The sequence below is a fragment of the Notolepis coatsorum genome (assembly GCF_963971535.1).
Source record: "Notolepis coatsorum genome assembly, chromosome: 7".
In the NCBI taxonomy this organism is placed as follows: Eukaryota; Metazoa; Chordata; class Actinopteri; order Aulopiformes; family Paralepididae; genus Notolepis; species Notolepis coatsorum.
Window position 1 is genome coordinate 125,378,161 of NC_140171.1, and position 23,563 is coordinate 125,401,723.

A 23,563-nucleotide genomic window follows, 5' to 3' on the forward strand; every position below is an offset into this window, starting at 1 on the left:
TTGTGTCATATCCCCCTTGTGTGACCCCCAATCCTGTCTATCTTAGTGTCTCCAACATGTCCAGTAACACCCCTAAACCCAAAGACCCGCCCTGGCTCGCCCTGGTCCAATCGGAGTCCAAGAAGAAGCCAGCCCCTCCCCGTCCCCCAGTGGGATTGGCAACGCCCGCCAATACAGGCTCTCTGTCCTCTCTCAAGGGGGGGGGCTCCAGACCCAGTACGCCCCCTCCACCCAATCCCTTCGGGGATGACGACGATGAAGACGTGGAGGAAGAAGAGGAAGGGGCCGGGGGAGTTGAGACCCCACCTACGGTGGCAGCTAGTCACCCGTGGTACAGCATCATGCGGCCGGCCGAGGCTACAGCCGCCGACACCCCCCCGGGCGGGGGCTGCTCCTCCCGCTCTGCCAGCCCAGGAGGCTCCGCAGGCAAGAAGCGCCACGCCCCAAAGCCCCCCACCTCCAACCAAGGTCAGTGGGGAGGAAGTCGGTCTCAGTTTCTACATTCAGACAAACTCTGCACTTTGGCGTTGAAGTCTGTCCAAGAAGAGCTTATTGGGATAAACACCAGGCAACAGACAGATAACCAGGCAGATGGCACCAGGCGACAGACAGAAGCAGTACTCCACAACATCAAATGATTGAGGCAGATATTACATAATAAGGTTTTCGAATAAGTCAACGGTTTTTATCAGGAAAATATCCAGGCCTATTATCCTTCTCGTTCCGTTGTTTGTCTGTCGTTCCAAAATAACCATTCCATTGTGACGCTTGCCTGGATGTCGTTGACAGTTCTTCCTCTTCTTGTCTCTCCATCATCCATCCGCCCAACTTTCTTGATTTCTGTTTCAACTTCTACCCTTTTTTCCACTTGCTGTTACTTATCCTCCTTTCCGCCTCAGTTCTCCCTCACTCTCTGCCCTCGTCTCGCTCTCCCTCTCCAGCTCTCAGCGTGGAGAGTCTTTCCTCTGGTTCAGACCACAGCTCTTCCCATCTTCCCTCGAGAGGTGCCACCGACAGCGACCAGGAACACCCCTTCACCAAGAGCGTCTCCGAGCCCTCCATCTGCGGACCCAGTGACTCCGCCCCCGCGCCTTCCTCCTCCTCCTCGGCCGAGCGCCTGCCCCGCCTCTCCCCGAGCCACTCTCCTCCCACCACGCCGCCCAATACCAGCTCAGCCCCGGCCACTCCACAGGCGAACCGGAGCTCGATCAAAGGGGCCAGACCTCCTCCACCCAGACCCCCGATAACTGCTAGTCCTCTGGCCTCAGGGGGGGCAGGCCCTCCTTCAAGCAACAAGGTAACTGGATCCTCTCTGCTGGGCAATGCCTCTGTTAGGGCTGCTCGATTGAATTGTATTCATATTTTTTTTTATCCACTTTTTCTCCTTTTATTTGTCTATTTTTCTCCCATCCCAATTTCGTAATTCCAATTCTTCCCTCCCCTGTCTTGAACATTGCTAGACTATGCCTCCCACTGGTCGGCTGTAGTGAGGATAGAAGCCTTGCATCACGTGTCCCCTCCGGTACACGAGGAGGCAGCCTGTCGCATCTTTTCACCAGACAGCTCGAACTCTCAGTGGCGAGGAGTAACACGTGGGAGGCTCACGCTGCCCCCGATACTTCCTGTTTCTGCTGTACAGGCATCACCCAACCGACCTGTAGGAGTCGCTGGCCACAACGTCCAATCCCCACCCATTGGCTTTCCCACCCTCTAACACTTGCCAATTCTGTTAGTATGACGACTGGCCAAGCCGGTAGCAACGCCGAGAGCTGGGCTTGATACCAGTATCTCCTGCGTTAGTGGCGAGCGCCTTGCCCACTGCGCCACTCAGCCGCCCCTATTTGTATTCATATTGAAATCACAATTACTCATCGATTTGAGAACATCATATGACGACGACTGAATTTGTTTTACCTTTTTTCTCTACCAAAGGCTGCCTTTCTGTCTTCTATAAGTTACCAAAGACGTTTCAAAATAACTAGAGAAAAGCACCATGGCTCCCTCCTCACTATCAACACGTGCTGAAACTACTGTTTGGGTTTGGGGGGAGGGGCAGAGCACACCGCTGTGAAGGATTTCAGCACAAGACAAAATGAGAGCAGCATGCAGCACAATAATAATTGTATCTTGATTATGTTTCCATGAGGGCATGCAGCACAATAATCATTTGATCTAGATTATGTCTTCATGATCGTGGGAAGCCAAAATCGTAATTGAAACTGGATTAATTGCCCAGCCCTAGTCTCTGTACATTAACTGTTTGAGATTTGAGAAATTGTATGGTTCATATATTTGTGTTCAGTATACAGTATAATTGTATTCATGTTCTGATTCTCTCCCTCTTTTTGTGTAGCGGACCTGTAAGGAGAACCCCTTCAACAGGAAGGCCTCCCCCTCCCCTGTGAAGTCTAAAGGCAGACCCCCGCGAGGCCCCCGGCCGGCCAGGCCTCCAGCCCCAGGCCACGGCTTCCCACTCATCAAACGCAAGGTAACGCTGGAGCTAGTTACTCTCCCAGACATCAAAGGCAACGACGGTACTCGAGTGGACGGCCATTACAAATAACTTAGTACTATAGTTCATAGGTAAGAAGTGCTAGAACAGTGCACACGGTGCAAATTCACCAAAATATGTATGGAATGTCCTAATCTTTTGATATTCAGTCGTTACTTATTTGTCTTCTTTATATATCTGCCTGTAGATCTGTCCACCATTCTTGGGATATTTATGCTCATACGTCATGCTCAGTGGATTTTCCCGGTATCTACTCATCAAAGGCTTTCATGGTGTTATTATAATAAATGCTTTAGTGTTTTATCTTGAGGAAAATGATGCATCAGAAAGCGGAATCGCGTGACTCAAGTCCTCATTTATTCTAAAATTCTCTTTCACCTTTTATCACATATTTTCCACCTCAGCCAAACGTAAAAGTGTTTTTGCAATATTTAGGCGTTTCTATTCGGGATTTCTTACGCTCAAATTCAGAATTTGCATTAAAACAGGTGGATGGAATCCCACCTAGGGGTGTCTGTCAATGCCACTATATCCACTGTAGTTTTCTAACCTCTCGTCTCCGTCTGTCTGTCACTCCAGGTGCAGTCGGACCAGTACATCCCAGTGGAGGACATCCATGGGGAGATGGGGCAGCTGGAGAAGCAGCTGGACGAGCTTGAGCAGAGAGGAGTGGAGCTGGAGAAGAAGCTGAGAGACAATCCCAATGGTATCAGTCACAATCAGTAATATAAAGTTGTCGTCTGATTGGATTGGTTTTGGTGCCATGCCTTGCATATGGAGTAAATCACATTAAGTTCACTGCTGGCGGAATGTATCGATCAAGCACCCTTGTGTTGTTTTGGATTGCTGATCTAGGATGTTTTTCACCTTTCAGAGCATAATCCATGATATTATGCAAAGGTACTTGGTCACTGTTTCTAGATCAGCAGTCCTGCTGTGAAGGGCTTGATGGTGTATGCAACCCAGACTGTATCTTACATAGCCAAACACTGGTTGTGGTAGTTGGTGTTGCATTTTGAGCAATATCCAACTCCAATAATTCTGCATTTGTTCATCATTCTTTTACCAATAGTGGATATTTAACACTTTATTGTATTTATTTTTTCTTGGTTGTTTGAAGAGCAACTAAACACTAAATCCACTGAGAGACTGCCATCTAATGGTTAAATGCATGCTATTGCTATCTAGGTGATGTGTAGGTACCTGTGAATCAGATGTGTGATGACATCACCTGACGCCAAGATAGCAATAGCATGCATTTAAGATGGCAGTCTCTCAATGGATGTATTTGTGGTGTTTAGTAGCTTTTTAGATTAGACAAAAGCATGTAGCAGTCGACACTGCAACGTGTAAGCAGAGTACCTGTTTGCCTGTTGAAATACGGCATAGATTTATCAGATCTTTTTGTGGTTAAAATTCCTTAGAAGTAAAATGTTCCCATTTATCGTCCAACAGTGATGCACTATGTTCTAATTGGGTTGACCCTTTGCTCTGAAGTCACCTGTAAATACCAGTGCTTAAAAGATTATTGGCTCATATTAGGGGTGGACGGTATGGTCTAAAATTTATATCACGGTATAATTTGAAGCATAGACGGTAACGGTATATATCACGGTATCAGTGTTTCCGTTAGAATATTTTTTTTTGCCTGATAGGCAGGCTATATAAAGAATGACATCCTCAAGGCATGTAGATTTATAATATTTTAACTTAAAACTAGGCTACTTTTGCGTATAAAGTCATTATATTCCAAATAAAATAAGTCCCGAGTCGAGACTCCGTGCTGCTCCCATTGCAAACAGCGAGGCTGGATGCTGGATTTTGCTAGAAGCATATGTAGCTGCAGAGCCGCAGAACCATGGGCGCTTTCAGGAGCCATTGGCAATTCAGCCGTTGGGTGGGGGGGGCGCTGTTGAGCGGGCCTGCGACCAGACCTAAAAGCGCCCATGGTTCTGCGGCTCTGCAGCTACATGCTATTCGCAACTCCACTGCTGCAGCCGTCCTCCCGCTGTAGCCGTCGTTATCATAACACTACACACATATCATAATGTTTACAGCAAACTGTAGTTGATCACCAGGTATGTTTTATTAACGTAGAATAATTCATATAAGAAAAACGATAGGGAAATCCCTTACCTTTCTCCACTGGTTAAAAATGCCAGGAACTGAAATTGAAACTTGCTGTGCGCCGCGGTGATATGTGTTTATTATGAAATGACAATTGCGTGTTGACACGCCCACTGCGCGAAGCCTCCTAAATAACTTTTTCCAGTTTGCACATATCTATTATCTATGACTAATTCTATCTATTTTTAGGGGCAAATGCGATTGAAATAGTCGCGCTGTGGTTACATGACGTCATTGCTCTTTTAGAGCTGCTCTACCAGTTACACGGTATAGTCAAAATCCATACCGTAGAGCAAATTCATACCGTATACCGTTTATACCGTCCACCCCTAGCTCATATGAACAAGGACACACAGGGGCGAATTCACAAAGAATGGATTGTGCGATTTGCGCACGGTATCTGCTCCGTCTTTGCGAGCCATTCATTCAAGGACATTGCCCATAGGTGTGCAATTTGCTCCTGATTTGCTCCAGCGCAGTCTGCACCTGCCAGCGCTCTTGGCAGATATCAGGAAGGGGGGGAAATAAATTCGAAATGAGGGAGAGGGAATTAAGCTCTTATTATTCTTGTTATTGCTTCCATTGTTATGAATGAGAGAACCCACACAGCAGGAGATTTTCGAGCGACAATCACACAGCACGTTCACAATGAGGAAATAACATGACTTCTACTGGTGTATCATTTGTAATATAAATTAATTTATCAATACATTCATTGATCAATAACCTACGTATTATTACCATGCTATTTATGTTAGTTATTAATTAACTAAGTTAGTTCGTCATTTATATGTGCTGCTTAATTCATTGGCTGCCAGCTATTAGCCTTATCCTGTGGTAGCTACTGCCACGCTGTAAACTATGGGAGTTAGTCACCTTGTTTGTAGAGCTAAATCTATATTCTATATTATAGCCATGGATACAATACTATAGTCATTTGACATTGAGTTTCTTCCGGTCAAGATGCAAAAAAGAGATAATTTTTCCATCCATACGTTCCCGTGGTGAATATAAGTATGGTTTTAGAGCGGTCTAGGGTAATTCATGAAATGCTTAGTTGTTATGGCAGTATATGTCGATTCCATTGTAGACGTTGCCGTTTCTTGCCTGAACCCGCTATTGTTCCGGAATCAAATCTACAATATAGGTATTATGTTCCATCATGAATGCATGAAAGGGGGGGGGGGGGGTTCGTTTCTGATTATTTGATTGTCAGTAACGGCATTCACATTGAACACTAAAAACGGTTATCAGCCCGATCAGTACAAAAGCCTTGCAGGATCAAGCAAAAATGTACGTCAAATCGCCCTTTCCTGTGGCCGGGAGTAATCCAAAAAGAATATACCAATAGTTTGATCGCCATCTGGTATATCCAATGTCCATTTGCTCGACGGCATAACCCACCATAACATATGGATCGGAGATATTTGACGCGCTTCGATGGAACCAGGACAACCGTTCGCCTCGCCCGAGAGGGAAAAATTTAACCCGAGACCTGGGGCCGTGCCACAGCCCAGGATACAATGTTAGCAAGGGTGCTCAATACCGCCGTCTAGCGTGATGCGGCCGGTATTGCACCTAGGCATTCTCAATGCGATTCCCAATGTTAACCCAGAGTCAGTGGGCCTGTAATGAATAGAAATATCGAATAAAAAAACAACGTTCAAATAATGAGTATACTCGTTGTTGGCGTTCAACGATTGGTGGCCAATAACGAGTATAATCATTGTTGGCGGGGAATGAGTTAATATAGCCTACATAAACAAATCTGTATTTATTGATACTCCCATCAATCGACAATCATGATGTTGCATTACTGCTGATCAGCACGCCTTTCAGGTTAAAGGAACACTCCAACATTTTGGGAAATTAGCTTATTTGCCATCTACCCTGGAGTTAGACAAGAAGATACATAAATTTTTCGTCTCTGTGCATGCATTAGGCTTAGGGAACAGCCGCACCGTTAGCCTAGCTTAGCGGCATTCACTGGAAGTAGGTTACACATTTAACCTAGTTCCCAGTCACGAAATACACTCCAAATACAATCAAAATACAACTCCAAAACGTTCCTGTAAACATGTTGTGACCTGTGTATTTACCACGTGGAGAAATAAAAAATAATTGAATTAGACATTTCCGTTTTCTAAGCAGATATACTCGGAACTATTTTTTGCCGAACCACTGTTGTCTGGACGCAGTGATTTCACGCGACGCTACTTTCTAACGTTGAGGCCAGTGTTTACATTTTCGTTTCATTCAAAGGATCCGAAGCGATTGAAGCTACTTGCTCTGAACATAGATTCCAACACACCAATGGAAATAATCAAGAACGCGTGTGTTTGCTCAGACTGACTGACTGACTGAATGACTGGAGGAGTGAATTAGTGACATTGCTAGTTCTATGAGGTGCTTAGCATCATAAAAAACGAAAAAGGGAGATTTGCACTCATTCTGCTGCTCTGCTATACCTTTAGACGAGGAAGAGGAGCGGCTGCTGGTGGACTGGTTCACCCTCATCCATGAGAAGCACCTGCTGGTCAGACGGGAGGCTGAACTGGTCTATACGTACGTAGCTGACTGAGAGAAAGCACCACATTCACACAACGTTGTTATATGCATGTGTACTGTGTGAATAACAGTCGGTGACATAGTGGGAAGTAGAAAGCTGGGTGAACTATAAACCCCAGTCAATGATCACCATAAACAAACAAACAAACAAAACAAATAACATGACATTTTCAGAATGGAATGCGTTGTATCTTCTTGAAAATAGCCCATTTTCCATGCTGATATTTTTCACTGTAATAGACCACTTCTAGATTTATATAATAATAAAAAAATCCTATCCACTGAAAATGGATTGTTAATTTCTGTTTTGCAAATGAGAAAAATGGGTAAGCTGAGTTTAGGTGGATTTACCTGACGGTGTATAGTAGTGAATAGTGAGGTTCTGACTGGTAATATCTGTATATGTTTGACTGCAGGGCAAAGCAGCAGAATCTGGAGGAGAGGCAGGCAGACGTGGAGTACGAGCTGAGGTGTCTCCTCAACAAACCAGGTGTGTATGATGAGCTGAGGTATCTGCTCAACAAACCAGGTGTGTATGATGAGCTGAGGTATCTCCTCAACAAACCAGGTGTGTATGATGAGCTGAGGTATCTCCTCAACAACCAGGTGTGTATGATGAGCTGAGGTATCTCCTCAACAACCAGGTGTGTATGATGAGCTGAGGTATCTCCTCAACAAACCAGGTGTGTATGATGAGCTGAGGTGTCTCCTCAACAACCAGGTGTGTATGATGAGCTGAGGTATCTCCTCAACAAACCAGGTGTGTATGATGAGCTGAGGTATCTCCTCAACAACCAGGTGTGTATGATGAGCTGAGGTATCTCCTCAACAAACCAGGTGTGTATGATGAGCTGAGGTATCTCCTCAACAAACCAGGTGTGTATGATGAGCTGAGGTATCTCCTCAACAAACCAGGTGTGTATGATGAGCTGAGGTATCTCCTCAACAAACCAGGTGTGTATGATGAGCTGCGGTATCTCCTCAACAAACCAGGGCCCTCATTTATCAACAATTCTTAGAAAGTGTTCTATTTTCATACGTAAGCACATAATTTAGAATGTGTGTACGCACAGAAATATTGGGATTATTTATCAACCGTGCGTACACGGGTCATACGCTCCTCCGTGTTGATAAATACCTCTTTGTTCTACCGTCAATGCTCGTGCATGATTATCCATATATGGTCATGAAACACCCCCCATAGGATGTGAAATAATGGACTGACCCGAGCTAACTGAGAAACTTCACGGGAGATTGTTCACTGAGGCGCTGCCGAACCAAGAAGACACAACCCGTGTTATGGGATAAATAAAAGGCTGACTTGTACACAGTGATGTCAGATATTAACGACTCCCTAAGACCATTGCTGCAATTCTGCCTGGACGGCTCAAAATACTAATAAAGACCGTTCGTTGACCACTGTTTGGCGTTGGTGGTGTGTCATTATAACCATGCTGGAATATGAATGCCTTTATTAGTTGTGTTTGATTGGCTATAATATGATTTTTAGAGGCATCTATTTTGTTGTCGGTATTAGGTAGCCTATATGAATTACATATAATAGCAGCCATAGCCTACATTATGCAACAGTAACTTGCGCATATATAATAACACATGGCACAGCCCTGCGAACCCTGTACAGTCGGTACACCCCGTATATTCCGATAATGCTATAAACCATGCTGCATTCATTCGGAGAGAAAGACTTATTATTCCAAATGCTATTTATAGAGTTTTGACCATAATTACACTACTGTTGCTATTTTACAATGAACTATAATGAATTACGGTTCATACAGAACACGCCAGTGTTGAAACTAATGCACAGAAGCTTATTTCCGCGTTGTAGTCTTCATATTCTACCGGTACGCATGCTCCGAGCTGTGCGTAGATATACGCACAAAGTCAAGCACAAGTTCAAATTGATAAGTCACACACTTTGCTTAGAAATGATCGTACGCAGGGGTTACGCACATATCTGTGCTTACGCAACGTTGATAAATGAGGGCCCAGGTGTGTATGATGAGCTGAGGTATCTCCTCAACAACCAGGTGTGTATGATGAGCTGAGGTCTCTTGTTTTATTATCTTTACACAAATCCAATAAATGACCCTTTGAAACAAAGTCAACCAACATTGCCCGTAGAGGATGCTTCTTTGAAACAAAGTGAACCAACATTGCCCTTAGAGGATGCTTCTTTGAAACAAAGTGAACCAACATTGCTCTTAGAGGATGCTTCTTTGAAACAAAGTGAACCAACATTGCCCTTAGAGGATGCTTCTTTGAAACAAAGTGAACCAACATTGCCCTTAGAGGATGCTTCTTTGAAACAAAGTGAACCAACATCGCCCTTAGAGCAGGGGTCTCAAACGCGCGGGCCAATTGCGGCCCGCGGGATGATATTGTGCGTCCCCCTACTTGACATCAAAGTTTAGTGTTAATGCGGCCCCCGCGCAACTGTTTGCCGAGTCGTTGCGCGAGAGTTGGAAGTTTTATTTATTTTATCACTTGTAGGCTACCATAGCGCAGGCTCATGACCGCAACGTTACGTTAGTGACTTGGTTGAAACGTGATTCCTGAGTGATACCAAGTAAAGTGGAAGGCAAATGCATCCTCGCTATCTCCTCTGCGAGCAGTGCTCTGCATGTCCGGCTGCACTGCCACTCTGTGTCTGTGTACTCTGCTCTGGTCCAATCACATTCAGCGTCCCGTCAGCGTTTCCCCCCCTCACCCACAGTCTGCGAATCAGATGCAGAGTAGGGCGGGTCTTAAACAGTCCGAGTCAGAGCAGAGTTGACAGCGCATCTACAGTAGCCTCGCTCCCAGTTTTATCTCTGTGAGATAAATGTAGCTATTAGCCTAATTTCGCCAGCAGGCAGAGGCAGCCAGCAGAAAAATATGGCATGTTCAAAGATGGTCAGTAAAAGAAAAGTCGACTGCAATTCAAAGGTGAATGGACTGAAAAATATGCGTTTATCCTAAGTCCCAGCACCAAACCAATGTGACTAATATGCCAAGAAACTGTAGCTCTTGTGAAGGGTGGCAATTTGAAACGCCACTACGAAACAAAACAGTTATTTTAATGCAACCTTTCCTCAAAATTCAGTGCTAAGAACCACAAAAATAAATGGAATGAAATCATCATATCAAGCTGCAAGCAGAATTATTGTTAAATCTATGTCACAACGAGAAAAAGCAACCAAGTCCTCACTCGGTGGCAAGAAGCCATTCTCTCTCTCTGATGCATACATAATAAAATAATGTATGACTGAAGTGATGGAGACCATGTTTGAAGGCGAACAAAAGCAAATCCCCCTCAGATCGCACATCAACCAGAATAACTGAAATACTGGCTGGTGATTTGATTAAACAGCTTTGTGATAGAATAAAAAAAATGCACAGTGCATTTCCATAGCTGTGGATGAGTCCACTGACACCACTGAGAAGCCTATGTTCTGAAGAACCGTTCATGTTCTGAAGAACTGTTCATGTTCTTAAATGTTATTGCTAAAGATTGAGAAGATGCTTCTTTGAAACAAAGTGAACCAACATTGCCCTTAGAGGATGCTTCTTTGAAACAAAGTGAACTAACATTGCTCTTAGAGGATGCTTCTTTGAAACCAAGTGAACCAACATTGCCCTTAGAGGATGCTTCTTTGAAACAAAGTGAACCAACATTGCCCTTAGCGGATGCTTCTTTGAAACAAAGTGAACCAACATTGCCCTTAGAGGATGCTTGTATGGTAAAGGTGGAGATGTTAGGCGCACCACAGCCAAACAGATAATTTCTAGTTTCAAACAGAACTGCTCCAGGGATCCAGTTTTTCTCTTACACTTAACACTTTATATACTAAATTCTAAAGATATATCATACTTTTACTTTATTTAGACTTTTCAGACGTTAGTCGTCCGTCTCCCCCCCCCAAAAAAAACATCACGTCTGATACTTAATAATCCAGCAGATCTTTCTTTCTTTCCGCGGCTCAGAGAAAGAGTGGACTGAAGAGGACAAGAGTCGGGAGCAGGAGCTGATGGCAGAGCTGGTCACCATCATTGAACAGCGCAACCAAATCATCACCTGCATGGACCAGGACAGGCAGAGGTAATCAGTCACCTAACGGCTATTTCTGTACTACCCTGGTACAGACAGTAGTAATGGATAAGTCATACTTGAAAAGTACGAGTAATCTTATTTTCCCTTCTGCTACTACAGGGAGGAAGAGGAGGATAAATTTGTGGCAGCTATGCTGAAGAAAAAAGGTAAAATCAGTATACATTTTCAGTAGGGGTGTAAAGGTACACGTATCCATACCGAACCGAACCGTTTCAGTGTGTACCGTACCGTACCAAACGGCTGTGTAGTGTACCGAACGAATACAACGGTATGTTAACCACTAACAACCGCCCACCGGGGGCTGTTTTTTTCACAATCTAATATAATAATTATAATTATTTCCTTTTTTTACAAGTCGATTGTTAATTTCAATATAGAATATTCGTTGACAGCCCTACAAGTACAATTAGTTACTGCACACTACATCACCCCTGAGTGGAACATGGAATGCCAAACTTTCCCCCACTGTACCGAAAACCCGTACCGAACCTTGACTTCAAAACCGAGGTACGTACCGTACTGTGGTTTTTGTGTGCCATTACACCCCTAATTTTCAGTGATTCTCCCTCATAGCGACATCTCCCTCTTCAGTTAATTCCCAAGTTTATCATTAACATCTTTTTTTTTGTAGACTTCCAGAAGGAACCAGACAGCGAGCGGCAGCAGCAGAAGAAAAAAGGAGGCAAGTTCAAACCCATGAAGGTACTGAAGAGGCTGAGCCACAAAGGAGAGCCTGGTAAGAGCCAGAGCCCTCGCAAGGACAAGAGCTGAAGCAGGGAGACGGGTGGGTGGAGTGAAGGGTTTACATGAGAGGACAAGAGCTGCAGCAGGGAGACAGGTGGACGGACTGAAGGGTTTACATGAAAGAGGAACACCGTGCCCTGCAGCAGGACACTCCACTGTTTTCACAAGACTGACAAAAAAGGAAATTGGTCGGAGAGAGAGTTCGATTTTCAGGTCAAGAAGATGAAACCATTGCCTAACAGCTATGTCAAAGACTCGAAGCGTGCAACGCATAATCCACTCCCTGCGCCTGCCCTGTGTCATGCTTCTACGAAAATAAACCTCTTAGAATAAGTTTATATACAGTGTTTTAAGTTGCCTTTGTGTTTAAATGCATTGGAAGAGATATAGGATAACAACAACTCAAGTGCTTTAAAAGCTAAAGTACATTTCACAAGACGGAACAGAAGTGGAACGGTTTGTAATTTTGTCCCGTGTGATTTGTCGTATAAGGTATACCGTTTCCATTTAGCCTTCAGGCTACATTGCACAGATTCTACCTTTTTTATAGGCCTTTATTTTTTTTGCCTTTAACAAAGAGCTCGATGCCTATCAGAGATGGGGTCAATTCACGTTCAAGTGAATTCTTCAACATGATTGCAAAATGATAGACTACATAGGTCAGTGGTTCTCAAACTGGCGGCCCTGCAGGGCGGAGCGCGTGGAGATGAAATATAAATATATATATATATATATATATATATATATATATATAAAATATATTCAGATTTCAATACAATACAAACACTGTTGCTTGGTTGCGTCACACAAAATCAGTTATATCACCTGTGATATCGAGCTAGTTAGCGTTACATTATGTTAGCTATCCAACCAGGGAGAGAGAGAAAAACCTAAAAAGCTGAAAGGCTGACGAGCGTTCCAGGTAACATTAATATCATTCACATTACAAAGCCAATAACAAGAAATTATGACAAGGCACACATCTACTGAGGTTGGCTTTTTTGCCTTCAAAATAAAAGCATGAGATAGTTTTGTTTTTTAAATAAAATTTTAAGTGTTAACTGAGACCTAATAAATAAATCAGAGGAACCTCAGGTTTAATGCTTGAATGAAAAGAGACCAGTAGGGGGGGGGGGGGGGGGGAGACAATATCGATGGTGTTGCTGAGAGATGGGAGTCGGATAGCCACAGTGTATAACAGTATAGCCACAGTGTATAACAGTATAGCCACAGTGTATAACAGTATAGCCACAGTGTATAACGTCCGTGCGGAACCAGAGTTCCCAACCACAGTTCCGTGTGTGAATTATGTCCATGTCTGGTCACCACAGTGTAGTATTTATTTAAAATGCTAATACATTTAACCATTTTCAAAGCTCTGTACAATATATTAGTGCTGTCAATAGATAAAAAAAATTATTAACTAATTAATCTCAACATTTTCTGTAATTCATCTAGATTAAAAATAGCATTTTCTACTTAAAACCGAAGCTTGTAACAGATATTTACTTGAGTAAAATCATGGAATTAATGTAAAATCAACACAAAGAAAGTATATTTAGATTCAAAGACTATTTTAATAGCTTTCTTTGAATACATTTTCTCTCCTGTGAAATACAAATGTTCAACAAAACCATCAACATTGACTCAGCTAGACCTCTTTCTTATATCCGCGGCGCTAACAGAAATAAAAACAATCCAGGCCTATGTTAAATACAGATTGGCTTAGAGGACGATAATGTCTTGTATGAACTACCAGTAATATAAATCATATTAACAACAAAAATGTATTCCATCTTCATGTCAGATGATTTTCAAAAAGGTGCATGAGTCGATGCAAAAAAAGCACAAGCAAATATACTGCTGAAAGTTCAGAATGTTGAAGATTTTTCACTCCATAGATTAATCTAGATTAATTTATTTTAATGCTTTAAATAATTTAAATTAATCTCAAGTTAAAGCATTAACTTTGACAGCCCTAATATATATATATATATATATATATATATATATATATATATATATATATATATAGTGCATGTGTCACGCGGCGCGGGTGGTTTTGAAGTGAGCGGCGGAGTGGGTTTTTAAATGGGTCGGCGCGACTTCCGGAGCGAGAGTTCTCCTCCGCTCCAATCCGCTCCGAGCCGAATCCCGGATCCGAGTTTTCTGATGAATACCCCCAAAATATGGAGGTCCGAACGCAATTAAGTATTGATTACGCCGTAACGAATCATTAAAAAATTATACCGTTAACTGGAGTATGTTGTTTCTTTACATATATGTTGGATTAGAGAATTGGTTTGTCATGACAATCCAATAAAAAATTGCGATTTACCCGGTGGTACAATGAACGGTGGGGCTGGGCTGGGGCGCGCGGTGCTCCCCACGGACGCGCGCTCGTCCTCGGCATCGCCATCGGTCAACCGCCGCCTGGGAGCACCACGCGCCCCAGCCCAGCCCCACCGTTCATTGTACCACCGGGTAAATCGCAATTTTTTATTGGATTGTCATGACAAACCAATTCTCTAATCCAACATATATGTAAAGAAACAACATACTCCAGTTAACGGTATATTTTTTTAATGATTCGTTACGGCGTAATCAATACTTAATTGCGTTCGGGACCTCCATATTTTGGGGGTATTCATCAGAAAACTCGGATCCGGGATTCGGCTACCATCAGTGGAGCAAGAACTGCAGATTTTCAGCCTCGCTCTCTGGAGTTTAAACGGAGTTTCAATTCCTGGCTAGAGGAGCGCGTCGCGGCTCATGTGCATGCGCTCGCTCGGCCAATCAGAGCGCAAAACGCCAATGCGGAAGCACTCTTGGGCTGCCTTTAATATAGACGCCTCCGGGCCGCTCACAGTGGTTTAACACTGATGTAATATACATGTAGTACAATGCCAAAGCAACAGGTGGCGATGTACAAACATGAAGGCCATTTTCAACCAATGAGATGGGTGAACCGTCACTCACATCCTGCTAGACAAAAATATATTCCACCATTGTTGTTATTAGCTTACATGCTAACGTGAATGGCAGCGACCATAGCATTGTGGTTAGGCTAGCTACCATCGCTTAGTATAGCTAGTTGAATGGATATTACGTTATTTAACATTGCAGAATGGGTACAATTACAATACGGCTCAATACAAACGATTGTTAAGGGGCCCAGGGGGTGTAGACTGTTGTAGTTTGGTCAAATCAAGCTAATTTACATCATGCTCCAAAAAAGAAAATCTGCCGAGCGAGCTGTGGAGCGGAGAGCGCTTGATTCGTAAATGAAGGTGAGCGAGCGGAGAGCGACTTGGGGGCGGGGTCAACATGAGCGATTAGCGGAGCGGAACAAGCCGTCTAGTCAAGTCAAGTCAAGTCCAGAGCGAAGAGCTGATTTCTCGCCCGCGCCGATCCGCTCACATGCACTGATATATATATATATATATATATATACCGGTATGTATATATATATATATATATGTAGGCTGTGTGTTGGGGTGTGGACATTTCTCGATTCTAAGATGCATCGCAATGCAGACGTTGACTATTCTGCATCGATGCAGTGACAGAACATAATCGATTATTAAAATAAATAAAAATATGTACCGGTACTCTCTTGCTAGCTTTTATGTTCTTTTACAATGTAGTGCTTTGGGATTTGCTCCACAACTATAAAGCGCCCTACAAATAAAATATATTATTATTTATTATTATTATTATTATTATTATTATTATTATTATTATTATTATTATTATTATTATTATTATTATTATTATTATTATTATTATTATTATTATTATTATTATTATTATTATTATTATTATTATTATTATTATTGTATTATTAAAGCTAGTGCTCTGGTCATGCATCCACTCAACTCATAGAAAATACAGCATCAGGCTATTCTAATAAAAATAGTATTGAACCATTTTTAACAGCTGGGTATCGAGATACCTTTCTAGTATCTGTATCATGCAACACTAGTAAAGATATTTATTTTGATTTGATTTTGATTTGATTACGGATCCCCATTAGCTGGTGCCATAGCAACCAGCTAGTCTTCCTGGGGTCCACAAAAAAAAACATAAAAAAACAATTATTATTGCAAAACAAAATTATTAAAAGTCAGTACTCAACACACAATGCATAATGAAACTAACAATTAAGATGGCAAAAATTACATACAACCACAGAAACAAAACAAAATAATAAATACTTTACAGTGTTAAATACAATTTAAGATTCTTTTGAAAAGTGAATCTACTGTAAATGCAGCAGAGGTTTTGAGGCAGGTTATTCCAAAGAGTTAATGCTCTAAAAATAAAAGATCTCCTTTAAGCGTTGGTTTTTGGACCTGGCAAATCAAGCTGCCTACTACTGGAACCTCTAGTGTAATGCTCATGCACAGTATTACTAAAAACAATCTGTTTATGTATAAAACATTCTGATTTAAGAACTTTCTAAATAAAAGTAAATGTATCTGGCCATGTGCAGTAATATAGATATAAAATTGAAGATGTAATATATTATTGAGCTGCATCGAGATGCATCGTAGAATCGAATCGTGGACAGTTGAATCTTAATCGAATCGAATCGAATCGTAAGGCCAGTGAAGATGCACATCTCTAGTGTGTGTATTGAAAAATATTGAGAACCACTGAATAAGTGATCTATTATTCCAAGAAAGCCAATCACTATAAAACATGCAATTCACTCTGTTGGACAAATTGTTAGGAATTAATCTCTTTTATTTATTGAAAAGCAGTTGGAACTGAATTGGAACTTAAGTTTGTCCCAACCCTGATATCCATGCGTTTCTATGACTTTTGGTTTGGATCGTGACTTACACTCCCCTCGATATCTCTTGCTCTGCACAAGATAAGGATGTCTGTAATGGGTCATGCCCCTGGGTATTGCCTCTCGAGTGGTCTGTTGACCGTTATCAGAGAATATAGTGCCCTCAAGAATTCTTGGTACATGTTAACATAATGGGTGGTGATATTTTCTTTTATCATCTTAATCTTTACACTCAATAATCTAACCGTTAGTTCAGTTAAAATTGTTCAAAAGAAAAGCCTATTTTTTTTCATTCATATTTTGTTTATTATTTTGTAATACTTTTTCTCAACATGCATGTCACAGTCATTAGCAAAGTCGATATTCTGTTAAAGATCTTTTCAATTTATTTTTCATAAAGTTAGTCATAGTCTTTGGGAACTCTTGGTTTTGTTGTATTTTGTCTTTCCTATAACAAAAGCATAGACTAATGCCCTTCAATGCATTTGAATGGGACTTAATGGTTCTTTAGGTGCACTGACTCTCCACCAGAACACTCAAACACAGTATGGGTCATGTAGTTGAGTTCTAAGTGTTAAGTTGTCCAGTCCCTGGTGGTTCAAAGACGATATAAATCATCTCCCTCCTGCCACTATAGGTGAAAGTATAGATGGATGCAATTTCAGTTACCTTTTCCTATCTAATTTGACTATGGAAGTCAATGGAGAAATCGCACAGGAAATGGTTTTTATATTTATATTATATATATAAATGACTATTTTATAAAAAAAAATCACAGGCTTTTTTGTCCACAAGCACCTAGGGTGCCAATAATCTTTGAGGGCACTGTAAGTCATGTCTGGTTTGAACCTGTGGTACTGTACTGATGAAAAAAAAAAATGGTTTGTTTTTAGTTCTTCGGTCCTTGAGATTTACGGTGGAGTGTGTTACTAGCTGCTACGATGTTATTGTTTGTAGTCCCCGTGTTTATAATCTATTCAACGAGGAATTAAGAGAGAAATCATGTTGTTGTGGTGTCCGAGGTCTAGTATACATCGCCGTACGTCATCAAAGACTATTTTGAAATCATTGGATAATTGTAGGATTTTTTTGTGTGTGATGGTAAAGAAAGTTAAGGAAATATTTTGAATGTAAAATGTATTGACTAGAAAATATATGGTCTAAAGACGGGATTAATTAAGTACTACACTGTAGATATCCGATTAGATTCAGATGTAACAAAAATAACAGTAGAACTTAAAGTTGCAATAAGCAACATTTAAAAAGTTGGATATATTTTAACAATGGTAGTGAATTATCACTTTCTAATAGTTTTAACTATCCATGAAATACCTGAATATGCAAACCTTTAATTTATATTTTACCATGCCTTTTTGTGTGTCCTTTGTCTTATGTTTGCCTTAAAATGTATAGAATCAATCAACCTTGGCTGTTGATGTTCTCAAGATCAATGTGTGTAATAGTGCCATTTCTTAATTGCAGTTTGTTAAGTTGTTGTGTTACTATGAATGTCGATGTGATTTCCTTCTCTGTAATTGCCATTTAGACTGTCCCTATTTGTTTTTGTCCTCCATTTGAAATGGCTACTTCTGTTTGTGTTAAGTGTCTGTGTTTGTGTTTGTGTCCTCTGTGCCTGTCCTCTGAAACCAAGGGCTTCCACAGCGCTACGATAGTGTCTGTATACACTTTTCCTAAAACCACAACAGCAGGATTGCATAGAAATACTGTAATGGGAGGCAGAGGAATAAAATAAATTAATGCAATCCGTTTGGTGTGTATTTAATGCATAACCACAGTATCTCACAGCCTGGTAACATGGTCATTCCTGCCATGCAGGCTATGTGGATGTGTTCCAGTGCATACAGTACTGTTACATTAAAGAAACACTCCACCAAAGAATAGTAAAGCCGGTGTACAAGAGTGGAAGATATACTACTATGTCCTGTAGCTACTGGTCGTTTCCATGCTTCTGTCTCATCCAGATCGGTTGTTCAGTCCTGTTCAGATGTCTTCCTATCAAACTGCTCATCTCAGCACTGCGGACCTTGTCTATCACCTCCAGCTCCCGGATTTTCTGCATACAAGTTGAGAGATAAATAGATGGACAAGTTTGTGTTGAGGAGAGAGATTAAATAAATTAGCTGAATGGCTAAATTCAGCCATAAATTACAAGTGCTTTGAAATGATAATAGAGAATAGTGTTGGATTTGGTAAATTGATGTTTTTTTTTTTTTTTTTTTAGATGCAAAACACCCTAGACCTGCATTGTCGCTCGCTGTCACATGTTCGTTCATTCATTCACTCATGATTAGCCACTCTGCCCCTAGTGGTGGCTCACATGCATGGCACTTTGTTCAAGACCAGTTCAATCCAAGAGAATGCTTTGCATCACAATGTGTCCTCAATGTTACATGATAAGTCAACGGACTAAAGATGATTGCAGTGCTTTGGTGAAACCCACACCACCTCAGCTGGTGTTGACTGGCATGTTTACCTGTGATATCTCTGAGTTGATGAGGTTATGATAGTGCTTTCCTTTGCCCAATGCTGTCATATCTGCCAGAAACCCTCTTCTTTCTTCTATTTCGTCCAGAACTACAGAGGAAACAGATGTGAGAATGATGGTAAACTAGATTCAAGTTGTAATGAATTTATCTGAGTTGTGCTACGTAGAAAGTGAATATGGTTCACTTTCAGTTACTTACAGTTACGAATAAAAAAAATCAAAACGAATAACTTGCTTTAAACACTGGTATGAAACATGTTTTCACCATATGTGATATGATCTTTTTTATTGCCATCTAAACATAAAATGAGATTATTATTTGTTTGTTGTTGTGCCTCTGAACCTGTCCATCTATCACTGTTATTAACCTCCTATTAACCTCCACCTCCTGGAACCTGTCCTCCACCTATCCACCTCCTGGAACCTGTCCTCCATCTATCCACCTCCTGTAACCCGTCCTACATCTATCCACCTCCTGGAACCCGTCCTACATCTATCCACCTCCTGGAACCCGTCCTACATCTATCCACCTCCTGGAACCTGTCCTCCATCTATCCACCTCCTGGAACCTGTCCTCCATCTATCCACCTCCTGGAACCTGTCCTCCACCTATCCACCTCCTGGAACCTGTCCTCCATCTATCCCTCTGTGTTCAACCTCACCCTCCTGGAACCTGTCCTCCATCTATCCCTCTGTGTTCAACCTCACCCTCTTGGAACCTGTCCTCCATCTATCCCTCTGTGTTCAACCTCACCCCCTTGGAACCTGTCCTCCATCTATCCCTCTGTGTTCAACCTCACCCTCTTGGAACCTTTCCTCCATCTATCCACCTAGAACCTGTCCTCCATCTATCCCTCTGTGTTCAACCTCACCCTCTTGGAACCTTTCCTCCATCTATCCACCTCCTGGAACCCGTCCTACATATATCCACCTCCTGGAACCTGTCCATCTATCCACCTCCTGGAACCTGTCCTCCATCTATCCACCTCCTGGAACCTGTCCTCCACCTATCCACCTCCTGGAACCTGTCCTCCATCTATCCCTCTGTGTTCAACCTCACCCTCCTGGAACCTGTCCTCCATCTATCCCTCTGTGTTCAACCTCACCCTCTTGGAACCTGTCCTCCATCTATCCCTCTGTGTTCAACCTCACCCCCTTGGAACCTGTCCTCCATCTATCCCTCTGTGTTCAACCTCACCCTCTTGGAACCTTTCCTCCATCTATCCACCTAGAACCTGTCCTCCATCTATCCCTCTGTGTTCAACCTCACCCTCTTGGAACCTTTCCTCCATCTATCCACCTCCTGGAACCCGTCCTACATATATCCACCTCCTGGAACCTGTCCTCCATCTATCCACCTCCTGGAACCTGTCCTCCATCTATCCCTCTGTGTTCAACCTCACCCTCTTGGAACCTTTCCTCCATCTATCCACCTCCTGGAACCTGTCCTCCATCTATCCACCTCCTGGAACCTGTCCTTCATATATCCCTCTGTGTTCAACCTCACCCTCTTGGAACCTGTCCTCCATCTATCCCTCCGTGTTCAACCTCACCCTCTTGGAACCTGTCCCTCTGCTCAATCTCTCCAGGACACTGATCCAGCAGAATATTGTGTGTAGGTTTAGGCTCTTCCTTTCCCGTGGCCAGGATACTCTGCAGCCTCCTCTTCTCTTTCTCCAGGTCTCCTATTGGAGGAAGAGAAACAGAGTGGGAATGAAGGGCAATGTGTAATTCTGAGCCTTGGTCTAATATTTAAATATGTCTTGCAGTAATGAAAGAACCTAGCGTAATCATGCTACTAACAGTGGCTTTTTTGGTGATATAATTCAAATCCATGAAATACATTTTCATGTAGTATTTCATGTGTAGTTGCACCTTGAAATGAAGAGAGACCCCTTATGGTAATGAGAATTAAGGATTTAAGAATTAAGAAAATGCATAAAAACATTTAAATAATGGAAAGGGTAGATGGCCCTGACCTGCTGTCAGTGAACTAAGACCTAAAGGTCTATTATCGCCACATTGTCAGACAGATTGGTATAAGGTTTCAGGAACGTACGTGTTGCACCGGGGCGGAACCTTTCTCTGGTGTAGCTGTCCCCAGAACGACAGTCCTCAGCGCTGCGCCTCAGGGGCTTCACTGATGGCGGTCTGGTGATTTTGGGTTTGGACTTATGGGGAGGAGCCGATGACGTGGGGTTACAGGTCAGAGGCAACGCTTCTCCCTCTGGGGAGATGATGAGATAAACGACAATGTTTAACAGATTTTTCAATGGATTTGAATGGAGCAAAGTATGTTGAGTAAGAGCAATAGTCTAAACTTTGGAACACGGCAATATTTTGGGAAATTAGCTTACCGTCTTCTCCAGAGAGAGACCAGAAGATAGATACCAGTTTCCTCTCTGTGCGTTCAGTAGAAAGCTATCTGGCTGCATGTTAGCCTAGCTTAGCACAATGAATGGAAGCGGACATGACCGGTTAGCCTTCGGGAGAGGTGTTAGTTGGACAATGCCTAGGCTAACCGGCCATGTCCGCTTCCATTCATTGTGCTAAGCTAGGCTAACGTGCAGCCAGATAGCTTTCTACTGAACGCACAGAGAGGAAACTGGTATCTATCTTCTTGTCTCTCTCTGGAGAAGACTGTAAGCTACTTTCCCAAAATGTTGGTGTGTTCCTTTAAGTCTATTTAACATTCATGAGACAGATTTAAGGAGTGAATGAAGAGTTGGATCCATTTTTAGTCCCCAAACTCTGCTCCAAGGTCCCAGACTCACTCTTGAGGCACTCGTTGATTTGTCTTTGCTGGAAGTTGGTGAGCCTGGACTCTTGCATCATCACTGTGCAGCAAGAGAGGTGTTTGTGAATCCGTTAGTCTGTATGTAACATTGGCAAACAAAAAAACACACCAACACACTTGTGTGCATAGTACACTATGGTTATTGTAGATTTCAAATTTTAATTTGTTTTACATTTTTTATTTTATTCTTTATTTATTTTTGTTTTCAATTCAGTTTAGTTTCAGTTTGTGTCCAGAGTGGGTTTGCTAGTTTCAGTTTCGTTTTTATTGTTTGAAAATGTTATTGTTAGTTTTATTTACTATAATATGGAGGGCATTTGTCAAGGGCAAGATTGAATAAATTCAGATTGTGTAATACAAACATCACTTTGTGAAGGCAATTGACTCACAGTCATGTAGACCTCCCAGTCTCAATACATTATTATGCACCAATACCTCCTCTAACTAAAGACATTATCTCTATAGGCCTAATTGTATTTTATTTTAGTTCGTTTTATAAGTACACAATGTCGTTTTTATTTTAGATTTAGTTAACTATAATAACCTTGACATACACACAGATGCACTGTGTAGCACACATACCATTCCATAGTACAGTGTGAACAAACACATGATCACAACTCACATTTGAGCATATCCTGGGTCTTTCTGCTGTACTGAGTCTTCCCTGGTGCAGAGCTCTCCATCTCAAACTATTGTCTAATCCCTGTGGTGTGGACTGAGAAACAAACTTCACTTTGCAAACGTATCCTACTTATGATAATCGAATGAATGATAGTCTGGCATCAATGTTAGCTGCTAGTTCAGAGCTCTGATGGCTTGTAGACATAGCTAATGCTATGCCTCATATAAAACGTCAACTTTATCAAATTTAAATAAAAAGTTATTATTATGAATTGAAATAGACTATATCAAAGATTTAAATTCAAATCCTGAGTACATTTAACATGAGCTAAACTAGTTACCTTCGTTTCCCAATTTGTAAAAACGCATAGGATGGCAGTGTCTTCTATGGCAACAGTAAGCTGCTATGGCAACCATGCACTCTTTAGTAACAACTTTATTGACCACTAGATGGGGACATTGAGTATTTTTTTGCCAGAGGTATCAGTGCTACAGAAATATGAAACTAGATACATGTATCAATATGAAAGTAAAAAGGAAATGAACAGTTTGGTGAGTATAATGGTTTATATGGTAATAGATGTGGGATGGTTTATGATGAGGATAAACCATCCCACATCTATTTGTAAAATACTAGGTACTTAAGATGATATTTCACTGATATTGCTTGCCTCTATGTAAGTGCACATACAAGTAAGCTATATAGTGACCACTGCTGGCCCTGTTGTCTGCTGCCAACACAATCATGTATCCCAGTTGTTAGGCTCCTCATT

The 23,563-nt window shown here is 41.9% G+C and overlaps 2 protein-coding genes across 5 annotated transcripts in view; one reads left to right on the plus strand and one right to left on the minus strand.

Moving 5' to 3' along the window:
- Window positions 1-13,121, plus strand: part of micall1a (MICAL-like 1a) — a 43,584-nt gene extending 30,463 nt beyond the window's left edge. For 2 of the 3 annotated variants that reach the window (XM_084319512.1, XM_084319513.1), the window contains exons 8-16: window positions 47-468; window positions 900-1,297; window positions 2,354-2,488; window positions 3,092-3,218; window positions 7,114-7,204; window positions 7,624-7,697; window positions 11,195-11,309; window positions 11,421-11,467; window positions 11,953-13,121. In XM_084319512.1, coding sequence (XP_084175638.1) covers window positions 47-468; window positions 900-1,297; window positions 2,354-2,488; window positions 3,092-3,218; window positions 7,114-7,204; window positions 7,624-7,697; window positions 11,195-11,309; window positions 11,421-11,467; window positions 11,953-12,092 — 1,549 coding nt within the window. In that variant the 3' untranslated portion in view covers window positions 12,093-13,121. The remainder of the gene's footprint in view (window positions 1-46; window positions 469-899; window positions 1,298-2,353; window positions 2,489-3,091; window positions 3,219-7,113; window positions 7,205-7,623; window positions 7,698-11,194; window positions 11,310-11,420; window positions 11,468-11,952) is intronic. The other variant, XM_084319514.1, reaches the window with a different exon arrangement.
- A 1,599-nt stretch (window positions 13,122-14,720) lies between these two features.
- Window positions 14,721-23,563, minus strand: part of cUnh22orf23 (chromosome Un C22orf23 homolog) — a 10,012-nt gene continuing 1,169 nt past the window's right edge. Inside the window, exons 1-7 of one of the 2 annotated variants that reach the window (XM_084317855.1) lie at window positions 23,132-23,176; window positions 22,792-22,884; window positions 22,144-22,206; window positions 21,429-21,596; window positions 20,923-21,054; window positions 19,358-19,458; window positions 14,721-18,937 (exon numbers count right to left, since the gene is read on the minus strand). In XM_084317855.1, the coding sequence (XP_084173981.1) occupies window positions 18,812-18,937; window positions 19,358-19,458; window positions 20,923-21,054; window positions 21,429-21,596; window positions 22,144-22,206; window positions 22,792-22,852 (651 nt within the window). In that variant the 5' untranslated portion in view covers window positions 22,853-22,884; window positions 23,132-23,176 and the 3' untranslated portion in view covers window positions 14,721-18,811. Of the gene's footprint in view, window positions 18,938-19,357; window positions 19,459-20,922; window positions 21,055-21,428; window positions 21,597-22,143; window positions 22,207-22,791; window positions 22,885-23,131; window positions 23,177-23,563 lie in introns of those variants that run through there. The other variant, XM_084317854.1, reaches the window with a different exon arrangement.